Source organism: Maniola jurtina, chromosome 2, assembly GCF_905333055.1.
Source record: "Maniola jurtina chromosome 2, ilManJurt1.1, whole genome shotgun sequence".
In the NCBI taxonomy this organism is placed as follows: Eukaryota; Metazoa; Arthropoda; class Insecta; order Lepidoptera; family Nymphalidae; genus Maniola; species Maniola jurtina.
Genome location: NC_060030.1, coordinates 12,441,472 through 12,458,896, shown reverse-complemented (window position 1 = coordinate 12,458,896; position 17,425 = coordinate 12,441,472). Strand labels below are relative to the sequence as shown.

Sequence of the window (17,425 nt, the reverse complement as noted above, 5' to 3'; positions counted from 1 at the left end):
TCGCAGTTTTTGTACTGAGCGATTTCTATACTTATTTATAACTTGACATATGGTCCGCGACAGGTTGAGATGGCAATCGGGGTACGATGCGGGGGAACGCCCCGTACACCCGCACGTCTCACGCGCTCGGTCGCATCGGATGAGCGCGGGGGATGTGCGGGTGTGCGAGGGGTTCCCTCCCCGATTGCATTTAATCCTATCGCGTACTATAGTTATAGCGTTCAAATCTCATAATAATAACCATTTCATTTATAGATCAAAGAAGTACATCAGAAATACAAAAAAATATATTTATTTAACATTAAAAACTAATAAAAGTTACAACAGAATAACATATCAGAACAAAATTTCTCACAATTTTTGTTAGTGTTTACCTTTTGATAGTGCACAAACGCGCCGCAGTGCCGTTAATTCTGCTTGAAGTTTTGCTTCTGCATAGATTTTGTTAAGAGAATTTTTACACGTATTCATTTCGCGGGAGCGTGCAGCTTCATACACTTTCCATGTCACAGAATTCTGAGAAAAATGGCTCGGTGAAATTTTGCAGTGCGAGCATTCACTATAACTCCTGCACAAACACATCACTATACAATTTTTATTTATCTACAATATTTTACGATCTTCTCATAGTTAACATAACGTTTATCTCCCATATAATAGTCCTGAGATTCGTTATCACTTCCTTCAGCTGCTTGTTTTTCAGTACCACCTGTAAAATAAAAAATACGTTAGGCCAATAAATTCTGTCAAATCAAGAGTTAGATATGTAACTATTAGTGGAGATAACTTAGTGGTCACTAAGATTTTGGCCTCCTAATCTGCAGGGGTCTGGGTTTGATCCATAATAGTTACTCTTCAGAGGTACGAAAATTGGTACAGAGATAGTTTGCTCCCATGGAAGAAAAAGGCTACTTTTATCCTGGAAAATCAAAGCGTTCCCACAGGATTTAAAAAACCTAAATTTATGCTAAAGAAGTTGTGGGTATTTTCTGTTTAATACAGAGATAACTTGCACCCCAGAGACGGATATAGGTTACTTTATATCTCAGAAAATTAAAGAATTCCCACTGGATTTTTAAAAAACCAAAACTTAAATGGATTAAGTCACGGGAATCATCTAGCAAGTATTGAGAATGAGAGATCTCTTCTATCTTAGAAGTTACAATTTCGATTAGTTTACACTCAGTAGAGATACCTAGGCTCAAAAGGGCTAGAACTCATAGGACCCCGAGACCCATAGAACCCAAAGGTCATCAGAACCGTAAAGTCAGTCAAAAAAAGTAGAAATACCTGTTCAGTCAACTCCCGGTTCTCTTCCAGCGCCAACCTGTAGGACTCTGTGTTGCGTCGCTCGTCCAGCGCCTTGTTATCCGCTTCGTCTTTGAGCGGGATCAGACTTTCCATGTGTGTGTATTCCATCCCCTATGAAACCAGTGACGGATTAACCCTTAATCAAATTAAGCAATTGCCTAGGGCATCACGTCTGAGGGGGCACCAGAAGGAGCACAAAAAAATAATACGTCCTTAGGGCATCACGTCTCACTTTCACGTCACCAAAAACCACACCAAAAAAAAGTTTCTAGGACTAATTTGAAAATTCGCGCGTTTTAGGTTGACATAGAGATTAGAGTCCGTCCTAGTCATAACCCCACTCCCGCTAGCCCACTCGCTGCCCGCTTATGCATTCGACAATTCGAATGCCCCCAAAAGCCGCAAGGCGCATTTCAATAAGTAAATAAATTATGCTTTGGTTTTTATTGTTGTCGCACCTACTCCACTTCTAAAGTACGTTACATCTCAGCTTCTTATTTTACAAAAAACTAATGTTTTTAGGCGGTAAAGGTTTAATTAAAGACCGATTCTATTTGACATACGGATAGGGGGGCCCACAGGCATGGATTGCTTAGGGCATCAAGTAGTCTTAATCCGTCACTGTATGAAACAAGCAAATACAGAAGGTGTCAGGTAAAAATACCTCTAGATAATAATGGAGAGGATGTGTTTGTTACATGGTTTCTTTCTTACAACGCTGGGAGCACTAGTTGACTGGCGAACTAATAGTGCGGTGGTACACACCCTCACTGGCGCGCCTCGCTACGCACCATCAAATAGATCGATTGTCACCATCGCGCAGTTTCAAGGTCAGAGTCCTTTTGTACCCATGTAGTCTATAATATAAGGGATGTTCTAATATTCAGATGATAATGTGATGATGTTCTAACGATTCATTTAGCTTTTCCATACTTACTAATATATCAATGCGAAAGTGTGCTGTTTTTCTGTCTGCTAGCTTTTCACGGCCCATCTGTTTAACCGATTTTGATAAAAGTATAGAAATAGTTTGTATGCTGGGGAAAGCAGGCTATTTTGTCCCGGAAAATCAAGACTTCACACAGAATATAAAAAACTTAAATCCACGTGGACGAAGTCGCGGGCATCATCTAGTAGGGAATCAATAGAATTTATATTTTTGCCGAATGAAGAATCGCTGTTTTTTTGTTTGAGTGGCAAAAGGATCGGGTCTGATTGTATTGGTCAGGCTGTTACTGAGCACTCACTCCCGGCCGCTATCCCACTACTGCCCGATACGGGGACTTTTGGCTGCTGGGTTTCCCCCCTGGCCCGGTTCGCCCCTCCTTAGTTAACCTGCACCCCCCAGACTCCTCCGGGGGGTCCATATTAATACCGGGCTTAGTGTGGACGTCCAGTCAACATGAGCCACTCAGCATCAGGACTCCCGACCTCAAACCATCCTCCGAACCCGACCTCCGAGTAGCCGGATTACAGGAGACGCCACGCTCCCAGTCGAAGTAACTCACGAAAATAATCTACTTTATCAACATTATAGCATGCGTTCGAACCTAGGGCGGGGAAAAGAAAAATCGATAATTGCCTTTTTTCCTTTTTTTTTTTTTGTATAAAAATTATTAAATTTCTGTATTTTATAGTTTCAAAATATAAAATACAATATTAATTATAATTCATAGTATCATGTTATTGTTGTGGTCATAGGTGCAAACTACAAAATAATACAGCGATAGCTTGCATTCTGGAACAGCTACTTTTATCCCGAAAAATCAAAAAGTTCCCACAGGTTTTTCAAAAACCTTAATCGACGCGGACAAAGTCGCGGTCATCATATAGTTTATACAGCAATGGCTTGTATCCCAGAAACGGATAGCCTACTTTTTATCCTGGAAAAAACCTAAAAAACCTAAGCCCACTCAGACGCTGGCATTATTTAAGCTTGAGGTTGAGGCTTAAAAAGTGTATAAGAAGCAAGAAATACGACGCCACTCAGTCGTAACTTCACCATTTGTGATTCTGGCAAAAATTTCGAGCGAAAAAGCACTTTGGTCTTCATTATCTCACATTTTTGAAAACATTAAAATTGAAAACACCACAAACGATTTTCTTGTAACTGGGTCATTTTGATATGTCTTAAGCATTCTACTCACGACATTGCGGTAGGGCCGATTTAGAGTGTAAGTGGGGAAGATCCTAGATTGCCCCGCAAACATGTCGTGTGTAGATCGTTCTAGGTCCGATCCTAGACCAGCCGGCAGGAACGGATATCCGATATGAGCGCAGACCCATGTGTAGGGACCACCTTGGATTGCTCCAATCTAGCTGCCTCCTACATCAGCCCTGCCGCACTATCGTGAGAATTCTTTACTAAAATCAATAGCCAGACCCATTTATGAAGTTAGATACCTGACAAGTCTCGTTACACTTCTCATATATCAGCCTGAGTCGTTTGAACAGCAATCGTATAGTCCTCAGCTGTTCCTGCATTTTGGCCTTCTTGTCGTTGCTAGCGTTTTCACCGTGCTGCGTGCCGTTCGGAGGCTGTATGGCTTTCAGGGTTTGAAACACATCTTGTGTTCTGCTCACTATGTCTTGTACTGTTTCTTGGCCGAACCTGGAAATTGATAGTGATACTTTAAAGAAATAGATTGAATTTTATTCAAATAAACTGTTACAAGTGCTTTTGAAATTGTCAAGTGAATCTACATCAAATCTCGTGGTAAGTGATGACGATGGGTAATGACTAGTAGTGCAGTGTAAAGGGGCAAGTTCGTAGCCAACCTGACACACAACAGTTCTAGACATGTCGCTAGCTAATGATAGAAACCAGTAATATTGCCTGCTTCTGCTGCCTACAGCTATGGACTTGTAACCTAAATCTGTTTCCCTGCAAAAGCGTATCGGAATGCTAAATCGTTTGACATTCGGTAAGTAGCCACAGCACGAACACCAACACGAATTTATAAATTAATAAATTTAAAAAAGAAACCAAACCCAGGACCATATAGCCGCAAACCTTACAACTGTGAAAAGGAGCAACTTATACAAAGTAATAACAGTGCGTACACACTTGCACAACGAGGCAGTATTGAACTCCTTATTCTGAGGGGGATGCGACGCGGGCGCGGAGGGCGGCGCCGCCGCTGCGGCTTGCACGGACCCCGCCGCCTGCATCACTCCTGAAAGTTATATGATAGGCAAGTATTTAGGATCATCATCACAATAGTGAACTAATTTTGAAGGTTCTGTACCCCAAAAGGCAAAACTGAACACTTATGGATTTTTTTGTCTTTTATTACTTTGTTGTCCGTCTGTCTGTCCATCTGTCGTGTCTGTCAAGGAAACCTATAGGGTACTTCCCGTTGACTTAGAATCGTGAAATTTGGCAGGTAGTTAGGTCTTTTAGCACAAATAAAGCAAAAAAATCCAAAAACCTTTGGTCACATCACAAAAAAAAAGTTAAAATGTGTTTTAATTTTCAATGTAAGATAACTATACCGAGTATGCGCCAGGGAGGTCGTCAAAACAAATTCGGTAAAATGCCAAGGTCATTTGATGAAGTATAGATGTACAGATTTAAGTTTTCTACTGTTTTTACTCATAAATATATGGTAAAACCTTGTATGAGCCATGTGCGGTGCTTGCCTTCACCTTCGCCTTCAGCTTGGCTATTAAAATTCGCGCTTCCACTGTAATTTTCATCATGTTGCACTTGTAGCATAAATGAATATTGTAACACCCACCTGGTTGCTGCACCGCCTGGGGGCCAAGTCCTCCCGGCCCTGCACCCACACCCACACCCATTCCCTGAATAAAATAGAGGATTGTTTTATTTACCTTCAATTAAATTATACAGCTGTAACATATAGACAGACAAACAGACAGACAGACCAACTAAGTGAAAGTATAAGAACTCCTTGTTTGATGCCAGTACCTTGAAAGTACATAAGTAGTTCTTAATTATTGAACATTATGATGGCAGCGAATTTGTCTGCATGGATTTCGGATTTTATAAATCCCATGGGAGCTCTTTTGATTTTCTAGGACAGAAAGTATCTATGTCTATCCTCAGGATGTTCCAGGCAGATGATGCTCACAACTTTGCACAAAGATTTCGGTTTTAAAATTTATAAAGTAGTCTACAGGATTCTTGAAGCTTCAAACTGTTTGACCAATTTATATGTTTGGTACAGACTACTGAGGTAGCTTGCACATGGGAAATTATCATAGGCAAGTTTTTTTGTTGTGAAATCCAAGAGTTCACCCCAGTTTTTTAAATATAAATCTGCAGAGACAAAGTTGTGGGCATCATCTAGTTTATAATATTAGTATGCATTATGGAGAAATATGGATTTGTATGGATTGTTTATAGTCCCTTTTAGATAACCCCATTGAACACCCCCACAGATGTATTGTTTTTTTTTTTTACATTTGTGCTGATGTGTAATGGGTAAAAATGTGATTTAGTACACATGTGTAAAATTTCACATAAAATGAGCTACCATCCACAATACTGTTTAGTTAGTCTTCTTGTAGAGCATAGTTTGATAAGTTACTATTGAAATCACTTATTAACAACCAAACGTTTTACCTGGGTAATGGCATGGATTGAGGCTGGAGTCGTCTGACAGAATTTTACCAGTGGTCTTATGTACAATGAAGTGCAAAAAATAAACCCAGTACAGAAAAAGAACTAATAAAAACTATTTTCTCACCTGCCCACCCATCCCCATGGTGGCCATTTGTCCTTGCATGGTGGCTCCATATGGTGGTACCATTTGGTTGCCCATCCCCACCATTCCAGGGTTACCCATTGGTCCACCCATCACACCTGGAATTATACAAATAAAGATAAGTATTCATTTCATCTTCAAAATTCTCTAATAAAATTTATTTAAGAAATTAACTAACATTTCGCTTTCCTTTCATTGTACAAGTTTTATACTTATTTAAAGAACAAGCTCAATATTAGTTGTTGTATTTACAAACAGAGTGAGTTAAGTATAATAATAGGCTGCACAAAATCTAAGTTTTCATGGGACTTAAAAAATTAAATCCACACAAATAACAAAGTCTGGGGCATCATATAGTTAGTTGTAATCAACTTGATGATGCCCGCAACTTAGTGTCTATTTGATGAGGTCTATTAGACACTTATAGGCCAAATTGAGCCTCGATAGCTCAACGGTTGAGGAGCGGACTGAATTCCGAAAGGTCGGCAGTTCAAATCCCACCCGTTGCACTATTGTCGTACCCACTCCTGGCACAAGCTTTACGCTTAATTGGAGGGGAAAGGGGAGTATTAGTCATGATTAGCATGGCTAGTATTCTTTTAAAAAAAAAAAAAAAACATAAATGATAAACAATGAAATGAGCAGAGATATATCCAGATATATTTTGTCATGCAAATGTTATCACATTATACAATACATTGTCCATAAGTCACAGCTATGACCGTTGCAAAACTGAAAACAAAACCTTGAACCTATAGTCTAAAGGACCTCTGGAGGATTTGATCGACTTACCGGTTAATTGGTTAGGCATGGACTGCATTTGGCCGCCCATAGGCCCGCCGCCGAAACCCGATCTCATGGGGCCTGCGTTACCCTGGAAGTTTCCAGGAAACTGATGTCCTTGACCAGCCATTTTGTGTTTTATTACTTGATTTATTATAATAAAAACATCACAGTTATCTGTTTATGTTGATCAGTAAGCCGCTTTGTTTACAACTACAACGCTTTACACTGAAACATAAAATTACTCCCTTATTTAAAACTATGGTCAATATTTACTTTAGTAATATCAGAAATTTTAGATCTTATTTTATTTTTTCACAAATAAAACGCAAATAATTAAAATTTTAGGTACACATTTCCCATTAGTTCCCGGTTTCCAAGTTCCAGCAATGAGCAATCAGCAATTTCCAACTTTCGACGACTTGACAAATTGATATTGGCATTTGACAGTAGAACGTTGACATTTCACAAAATGTGGCCAGATTTAATTTGCTGATTCTGCGAGCTGCTTAAAAACTGCCATAATTTGCCAAACTCTTTCTAAGATTGCTAACAAATTAACTTATATTTTAGAAACGTAATGAAGTAAAAACTCTTATCCTAGGAAAAAATAATTTATAGATAGGTCTAACTAGGCAATTCCTTCACTAAGTTAGCTATAACTGTCTGGAATATCTAGCATATATTGTGTTTGTCTGGTAAAGACACAATTTTATAAAATAAAATGACGTGAAACTAATTATTTAATATTTACATGCTGAAGATTTGAAACTCCTTAGCTCTTGAAGGCCAAGACGAAAAACATTGAATCCTTCTTCACTAAGGAACGATAATGTTTTCGTAGTGTTTTTCTAATAAAAATTTATAATTGCATAATTTTCTGCTTTATTATAATTTATTATATATCTATTTGATTGATACTTAATACTGTTATAACTGCCAATTTTTCTAGCCTGTGGGAAAATTTGCTAAGTTAGAGGCTATATCCTGCTAAATTAGTAGGATCATGCTAAATCTGGTCACCCTGATTTGACAGACATGACATATCGGTGACATACATGTCAAGACCCAAAGACCACACATCACAGATGACATGCTACAATAACATAGATAATTTATTTTTTTACTGTCATAGTATTAACAGCTCTGGATAGTAGGCTTTTCGTATCGCGTAGGTACATACCTAAAAATTCTACTTTGAATACACTGGTCCCAGTATTTTATTTTAAAAAACAACCAGCAACACTAATTTTAAAAACAACAAAGTTTACCTACATCATAAAAAAGGTGTGTGACTGTGACGCAACTTGAAGTCTGCCAATCCACACTTGGTTAGCGTAGTAGACTTTGGCCTAAACCATTCAGAGGAGAGACCCGTGATAATGTTGCTGATGATGCTCATAAAATTAATCCATTATAGTTAATATATTTATAACCCTTCGTTAACGAGTCGCTGAAGCTAATAAGTTTCTATTAAAATTTCGATGACCTCATTGATTTCGGAAGACAATTTTACGCAGTCATTTTAATCTGGAAAGCAGCCAAATTGACGACGAAAATTCTTCCGTTCCGACCTACTTGTTTCTTTACTAACATGTTTATTAAATAGAGCAAGAAGAGACTATTATAATAATAGTTGAACAAGAACAACAAATGTTGGCGTTTATGACTATGAGTAGGTAGATAGGTACCTATTGATCTAGATAGGATTGTAGGTAGGTACCTACCTATTGAACTAGATAATATTCATAATTTTATTTTGCATTTCCCATGTAGATACATTACACGTTATGAGACCTTGTAAGGGTATGGTAAAAAACCGGCCAAATGCGAGTTGGACTCGCGCGCCGAGGGTTCCGTACTCGGTCATTTTGTTAGATATTTTGCACGATAAATCATACATGTTGAGCAGAGCTTCAACGTTGTTATTTGTCAAGAAAAACTCTCAAGCCTAGACGTTTCCTTACGATGTTTTCCTTCACCGATTTAGGATATGTAACTGAAAAGTTAGAGGTGCGTGCCCGAGATCTAACTCCCGACCTCCCGAATAGGAGACCAACGCGTTAACCACTAGGCTATCACCGTCCTTCCTGGCTCACCGGGTTTCACTCGGGTGGAGTTCCTGAAAATCCTTATTCCTTTCAATGAGATCTACCTACATTAGAGACAAACTGCACGCAAAATCTCGGTTGGTATGTCAGTCAGTCAGAAGTAGGTATAGATGAGCATTAATATGGACAATTACCCTATCCTACGTGTGTTTGTTGACTTAGTAGAATTATTTCAGTGTACCATAAGTTACACTAAATAAGTACCTAGCCAATTGGTTTGGATGAGAGGATGAAAAAATAAAACACATCAGTTTTACCTTATAAAATTATCTTCCATTTTAGTTTATCCTAAATTTAAGTACAGTATAGTATAATTTTAAATTATTCATAACAATTATTAGGTATTTATTATGAATTCACATTTTTATATAAGTAATAAGTAGGTACATAAATAAATTGTGCTTAAATATTACTGTGAATGAAATGCACTATCATGGACTGTATAATGATATCTTAATTTTTATACAACTGATGTTATGATGTGTCACAAACATAATATATTATTATAGTATAATATGTATAATTTATTTAGTATCAGCATATTATGCTCGCAAATTCGCTATACCTAACAGAGGTTTGAACCTATGAATTTTCAATGTACCTATTTTTTTTAAACTCTAGATATGTTTAATGATCTTAGAGAGACAGTTTACAATAGCAGATTCCTTTACTATCAATGTATAGACCTACCTTCTCTATGCTTTCGATTAGAATATATATATAGATATATTTAAACAATATTGTGTCTATATTAAGGCAAGATGGCCACGTATTATGGCTTACATGGTACATGTTTTTTTTGGTACATATCTTATATAATATTCTACTTAAAATTACGGTGTGTATATTTCAATATATTGGACCGAACCGTGGTTTTTAGCTGAGACACTGCCATGATAAGAGATTCGATCCGCTCAATAAATATTCAACAATTTTTATTACTCTTCCACATAATAAATAGTTATCAACATGTAGATTTACAAATATCAACAAAATAAATTACGAATAACAGCATATTATAATAACTAAAATTAAACTTACACGCTACGTTTCTTTACTTATCGTTTTAATTACGAAGTATCTCTACTGCCCTTAGCTTGTACTACGACGCCGGCCGAAACTGTTTACCGCCCGTTGCTATATTCAATCTATCCATAATCTGTCGATAAGCTACTTAGCAACGTTATTATATTTTGTCAAAAACAGTATTTTTTGACAAATAACAACGTTACTAAGTAATTTATTAACATATTACAGATAGACTAAATATAGGGGCAGGCGGTTGGTTGGTTAGGCATGTCCTGAAAATAGACAGATCAGATATAGAAAACAGACTCCTGCATAACTATTTTTATTTACTATTATTCTGATTAATCTAGTTTATACAAGTAAAAGGATCAACCGTTAATTAGTGTTACTTGTTTAGCAATAAATCTGCAACCTTAACAAAATTGCCAAAGAATTATGTGCCATTATCATTATACAATACTAAAGGTATCCCACGATTTACGATGTAGCTACGTTTTTATTATTTTTTTAGTCCTGAAAAGTGCAATTTTGAGTTTAGCCGGAATGTATCAATTATGTTTATTTAAGGAAGAAACAGATTATTTAGGAAAAAATAGGTGTATCAGCTATAGTTATATCTGTCTACTCAAGGCAACTTTTTCCAATAATTGTTATCAGTTAATTAGTAAAGATTTTATGTATAGATGTGCTGCTTGATTGAGATGGCTCGTGGGGTAGGGTGCAAGTTACGAGAGAGAGAGAGACAGCTATATTGAATTTCTTGATTTTTACGTCAACTGTCACCTTTCCGGGCCCTATCTCACAAGCCATCTCAGTGAAACAGTTTACCCATAGAAGCATTTGAATATATTTTTAAGGTAATTTTAGTAACAGAGCGGCCAGCGGAAGTCAATACTCATTAACATTACATGGACTAGTAATTCTTTATTCTAACTAGTTATAGTAAGTACCCTATACCGCTTTGGAGAACAAAGTAATTTTACGACGGCGTATCATTTATTATAATATGTATAAGAAATATGTGTGTTTTACATTAATAAGTATAAGTATATTTACTTAGAATTTAAGTTATCGTGATTGGTGTACGTATTGAAATATAAAATCGGATATACAAATGTCGCAACATAATATACTATAAAATTATTGTGTGCACATTATTGAGATATGTCATTATATAAGACAGCCAAATAAATATGATTTTCACTAGGACTTACCTACAGGACTTGGACAACTAAATATAATAGACATCCTAATTGCCTATGTATATAGGTATTAAGTGTAAAGGTATTATTGACTGAAATGAAGTTACGTATTTGAAAAAAGTTGGAATCTTTTTTGACTTTTGAGGATCATGTTGTCCAAAACTATAGTCGGACATATACGACTATGTGACTATATCCGATTTTACATCCAAATATATTTACTTATCTTAACTAATACATAAGCCCCTTATTGCTCTCCTCTAACCTTAAGCTAAACCGAGTCCATCTTAGGACGTATTGAGCAATATGGACACGATAATACAGACCTATAAAAGCTAATATTATTATAACATAGTAACTTTCGCCTATTTACTCATACATTTGCCTACGAACTCTTTTTCACGTGATTTTACACATTTTCGTTAGGTTACCTAAGTAGGTATACAATGCCGAACTCTATTTCTAAACAAGTTTGGTTTAAAAATTTTGATAATGTGAGCTTTTAAAATTATCTTTTAGAATATTTACGTTTTTTAGTTTCCGATTAACGTAACAAGAGGTAGGTAAGTGTTGAAGATATTTTTTACAGCATTTAAACATATAATATAGGTATTCTAGGTATATAGGCTATGTAAATTGACTACGTATAGTAAAGAATGGAAAACCCAGAAATACCTAAGTATGGCAAAGCTTACTATAACAAAAAATAATTTAGTCTGTGTCCAACCCCTCTTACTTTTACTCAGACGTAAAATCACGTATAAGATTTAAACATATATACAAAAAAAATATGATAAAAAACAAAGGAAGATGTATATCTGGAAGTAAGTATGAAAAACTTTTTATTAAGTACCAGTTTACAAACAAAAACTCACATTTTAATTAAACAAAAAACTTAAAAGCTGCCTGAGATTTTCTGCTGATTTAGAAAACCTTACGCTATGAGCAATAAATTTTTTAAATTATTGTCATCCGACAGCTCTTTGCTTTAGTCTAAGAAATTATGTATGATTACGATTATAATAAGTTTTAAATGTACCTAGCTGTAGTTCTAAGAAATACATTTTAGGTAAAAAAATAGGTGTAATATTAGGAAGTTGAAATATTGAGGCAAGATTATCGTTACATAGCTATTGGCTACGTATTGTAAATTATAATAAAGCTTGCGCACATCACAGCGTGGAGCATGGTTAAGACACAAAATGTAGGTACGTACGTGGTATGCGTAGATATGCTACACCAACATGATAAGTTTTAACTATTTAGGGAAGGAAACATTAGAAAAATTCTAGAAGAGGTGTGAGAGTAACACAAATAGGAGAAAGATAGTTTTAGGACGCCAAATATAACTGACATCATATATGAAAATTAGAAGCATTCTAGGTGAAGAAGTATGACTGTATGAGAGTGATTATCTAGACTAATTATTGAAAAATATATTCATTGAAGATGAAAAATTAAAAAAGTATAATTTAATTAAATAAATATAGTAAGTATTAAATTTAGCTTGCTTGGCGATCCGCTTAGATGTGCGCAAGCTATTTAATTATAATTTAATATGCGCGTAGGTATATAGACACTAATAATCAGAAATTACTCATCTATCTTCATCACCTGTTTCCAACGATATCTAATAATGGTGACATGAAAGGGAAAAATGTATTGAAGATTTTAGACCCTAGTAAATTTTAGCGACACCGCGACAAATGCAGTTTACAAATTAATGCGACAATCATACTAAAGTCACGTAATTTTGTAATGCGATTTGATTGCTAAAAACAGTCAATTTAATTTTCACTGCCTCCAGATACGCTACGTCTAGATATCAATATCTTACTCATAAATGAAATGTAACTATGTAAGATTTCACTTACTAAATTTCCTAATCCCTTCACCGATCCGCATATTTCATGTACCCTCATCATATCTTAAATCTAACGTAAAAGCTTAGAGCTTTGGTCATTTATTTATTATATTTGGTTGATACATATAATTGTAACGATAGGTTGTATTTGGTTTAATGCGGTAACGAAACCATTCGCGTTATCATTATTAAGCCACTGACATACGTCACTGTGTTGTGAACTGTTGTGACGCGACAGAACGCGACAAAAGTATTGCTATTGAGGTGCGCTCAAATCGATTTTCGCCACAGATTGCATTGCAACACACAACAACACAGTAATGTGTCGCAGCTTCATTGAGGACGACAAGCATTCCTTTTTCACAATAATTAACTCTTCTTCATCACATTTTAGGCTAAAATCATATTAGACTTTGCGTTACTAGCCTTTGTCTACCGTAGAAGTTTTTATCGACGACACTGACAAACGCTAGTATAATCGGGATCTTACAAAAATACCGCGGCCTTATAAGATGTGGCTTCATGATTTTGGTTATTTTTCATTTTGCATATATATTTTTCCAACTAGACAAAAGGAACCCACTGGACATAAGCGGCATGAGACCGTAAACTGTGGTAATCCTTTAAAGGTTTCCTTGGTGCATATGAACTCAGCATAACTTGCTTCGTACGACAAACAGAATCCGTAAACCTACTGTTGAAATACAATGTACTAGGTTGTTTAGTTCACCTGAATCAACTGTGTAACATGGCATTGTGACCGGCAATCAATTTGAGGAAATGCACAGATTTTTAGGGTTCTTTGACGCGCCAAAAGGGGCGCGACGTGATTTCTACCGCTTGAGAGCATGTCATCATTCAAACTTTGTTTTTTTGCATTGCGCCAATTTCCTTCCGCTACGCCGATTTTTGCAACAACCACTGAAAAAATTCATAATTATAATAATTCTTGTTTATCTATTCAATGGTATCAAGTCAACGTTTTTAAAAGCCTCAATAGCTCAACGGTTATAGGAACGGACTGAAATCCGACAGGTCGACACGGTTCAAACCCCACCCGTTGCGTTCAAACCCCGCCCGTTGCTCTACCTACTCCTACTCCTAGCACAAGCTTTACGCTTAGTTGGAGGGAATGTAAGTCATGATTAAAATGACTAATATTCTTTAAAAAAAAGTTGCGTTTAGTGTGCGCTGCGCCGCTTTCATATGCAACAAGGAATCTCTATTTTAAAAAATCTATGGACAGCACTGGACGTCCGCGTCGGTCCGTCGATATCTGAACAGGGGTTCCAGTATTTTTTAGTAATGATGAAAATCGTTAGTCGATGCGTAGCTTAGTTACGCCATCGATAAACGATCAAAATAATTAATAATTAATTAATCAAACTATCTATAATCTGTAGGTAAGTTACTTTACAAAGTTATTGTACGTATGCCAAAAAATTTCATGACAATCAACAACTTTGTTAAGTGACTTATCGACAGATTACAGATAGGATTGTCAATTTACGACCAAAATTAAAAATCAATCTATCTATAATCTGTCGATAAGTTACTTAGCAATGTTGTTATTCGTCAAAGTCTTTTTGACATACAAGTATAACAGCGTTGTTAAGTAAGTTATCGACAAGTTAAAGATAGATTGATTTTAATTTTGGCCGTTAGTCATGTAGCCACACTTTGGGTCCGACTGTTTACTGCATGCGCGCTTCCTGAAGCTGCGGCGGGTACGCTAGCGGCGGCAACAGTGGTCCTTGCACTCCGCCGCCTGGCAGCGCGTAGTACTGAGACATGTAGCCAGCTCCGCTCGCCGCCGCGGCCGCTGCTGCTGGAACAGAAGACTCTTCTAGAGGACACTGACTTATTCTTCTTATGACATTAACTACTAGAGGATACCCGTGACTTGGTCCGCGTGGATTTAGAATTTTAAAGATTCCTTGGGAACTGTTTGATTTTCCAGGATAAAATGCCTATATTATGTCAATTACAGGGACGCAAGCTACCTCGGTACCAAATTTCATACAAATCGGTTAAGCGGATGTGTTTTTAGGAATCCCGCGGGAACTCATTGATTTTCTGGGATAAAAAGTAGCCTATCTCCGTCCCCGGGATATAAGCTAACCCTTTACCAAATTTCATCAGAATCGGTTAAGTTTAACCACGGTCCAACAGTTGTTGGACCGTGAAAAGACAGACAGACAGACAGACACACTTTCGCATTTATAATATTAGTATCCATACTATCCATAGTATGGATTATTCATGACGATAGAATAACATTGAAGACATGGTACGGTGTCCATGGCACACATGGTAGGTTGTTTCGAAGAGATCGCAATTTGGCGATAAGGCCTTTTTCCCTGACTATGGCAAAGCCAAAAGGAAGAGTTACGATTTTTAGCAGCAGTATGAACACTGGACTGGAAATAAAACGGGGCACCCGCTAACTTGGAACTCTGATACAATTTTCTCAAAAATTATAAAACTTACAACTATCAAAGTTATACCTACAGAAAGTGCGTTTCATGATGATTAAAATGAATGGAAACTCATTGGAATTAATCAATCAACTAAGCGTTTGTCAAGGATTTCACAAAGAATAGTCGTTTTCCAGCCGTTTGGTTCTTGCTTCTTACACGACTGAAAAGTTACGAGTTAGACTGGGACAGACTACCTAGTAGGTAATAGCTTACTAATGTGAGTTGACATGAAAACATTAAAAACTATGCTATCAAAAATATTATCAATGTCGAATGCACTCATTAACTAAGGATAACAGTTATCAGCGATAATAAACGGGACCACGCGACTAATAAGTTATAACTATTCATGAGCCTACTCGTACCTAACTTTTTGCAATTTGAATCCACCGAATAAGTTTTAGTTCTGTGTTTGAAATTCATTGACTCAAGGTTAATACCTGTATCTACCTATTCTTACTAGTTCAATAAAGCCAGTATCATCTATGTACATACAAAACTATATACAAACCTGCAGCAGTAGCGTAAGGATCGAATCCAGCTGCAGCATACTGTTGCTGATATGCCGCAGCGCCCTGTGCTGCAGCGGCCTGGTATTCGTACAGGTGGTTCGCAGCAGCCATCGCGGCCGCGTGCTGTATCTGGGGAATCTGTACTAGGCCCCCTGCGCCGGTCCCCACGCCGGCCCCCACACCCCCTACGGTCTGCATGTAACTAGGGGTCCCGTACACGTAGCCGGGGGACAACCTGCCGATCAATACCGACCATTTATCTTAGATGTCGGACTAAGTACAACAGGCGTCAAACGCTCGAGCAGAAATCTCGACCGTTCGATGCCTGACCCCGCTATGGCCACTCACGGTGCTTAGCTTGAGCACAATGGCCCAATGCCTTCAACGAGTTCTGGTCTAACTGTAAACGTAGCGAATTTGTCCAAGATCCTTTAATATTTTGTATAAAAACACACTAATGACGGCAATGCGCCATAAGATGCAAACGTACAGTGTCCATATTCGTAAAGTGCATTCGCCGAGTGCATTGGTCCAATGTGTACAAGGCTGTTTAGATGTACAGCAACCGTGAAAGGCCATCCTTGCAAAACGAAACACTTCTTAAAACTGTCATCACACGCAATAAGTACCTAGCCCCATTTGCAGCCTTAGGTACGAGCATCTATATAGTCTTGTTATGTTAGTAGACATCGAACGGTTATGTATTATGCAAGTATGCGATACGCAGTTGTCGTGCTCCGCCGCCGTGCGTCATTGGCAGGAAAGTTGAGAAAAAATCCGTTAAAATGCGCTATCGGTATCAGAGCCGCGACCAAAATAACCGTATGCCGTCGCTGGGACACATGTCTTCACATCTCTCAAAGTCGAGATAATTAAGACTATGCCTCTCTGTAAATAATAGAGGCAGAGAAAAATACATCCGTTCGCAATCCGCAAATAGAGAAGTGGTGAAATTGTGAACACGTTTTTAAAAGAAACATCACGTATTGAAGAGAGGAGAATTTAAAATGAGAAAACGACAAAAATGCCAAATGCGCTTATTTCCCTCTACGATGACGGCGGGCGGTCAAGTCTGTTCAAGAGCGCTTCAAGTACGCTGCATCAGCATTTACGAGGGGTTGTCGCTTTCCCGGCCGGGACTACGCTACTCAGTTCACCATTTATCGACCTTTTGTCTTCCTCCAACATTATACACGTCAATAGAGACGGATTGATGGATGATCGAAGTTCATAGCGGACTTGATTAGCTTGGTACGAGGAGTCAAGACTAGCGCGCATGCGCGGTGCACGCCCGGCGAGAGGCCCCGCCCGCCCAAGCCGCCCACCTGTGGTGTCCTAATCTCATTCGCAACTACCATACCTACTAACTCCAAAATATTTGGATAGATTTTGTATTGTCTCCA

General features: G+C 37.6%; 2 protein-coding genes across 3 annotated transcripts in view; both read right to left on the bottom strand.

The window, feature by feature from the left end:
• Positions 1-377: 377 nt before the first annotated feature.
• On the bottom strand, positions 378-7,258 carry LOC123874949 (mediator of RNA polymerase II transcription subunit 30). 2 transcript variants are annotated; one of them, XM_045920542.1, is made up of 7 exons: positions 6,834-7,258; positions 6,024-6,139; positions 5,052-5,115; positions 4,379-4,493; positions 3,715-3,922; positions 1,291-1,422; positions 378-709 (listed from the first exon to the last, which is right to left on the bottom strand). In XM_045920542.1, exons 1-7 carry the CDS (start codon positions 6,952-6,954, stop codon positions 614-616), a joined length of 852 nt encoding a protein of 283 aa, XP_045776498.1. In that variant the 5' UTR covers positions 6,955-7,258; the 3' UTR covers positions 378-613. The 2 variants fall into 2 exon arrangements, with proteins under 2 accessions (XP_045776498.1, XP_045776507.1); XM_045920551.1 differs by having other exon boundaries at positions 4,379-4,487.
• A 6,940-nt stretch (positions 7,259-14,198) lies between these two features.
• Positions 14,199-17,425, bottom strand: part of LOC123877050 (RNA-binding protein 24-B-like) — a 56,666-nt gene continuing 53,439 nt past the window's right edge. The window contains exons 4-5 of the mRNA XM_045923565.1: positions 16,022-16,257; positions 14,199-14,855 (exon numbers count right to left, since the gene is read on the bottom strand). Of these exons, the coding sequence (XP_045779521.1) occupies positions 14,725-14,855; positions 16,022-16,257 (367 nt within the window). The 3' untranslated portion in view covers positions 14,199-14,724. The remainder of the gene's footprint in view (positions 14,856-16,021; positions 16,258-17,425) is intronic.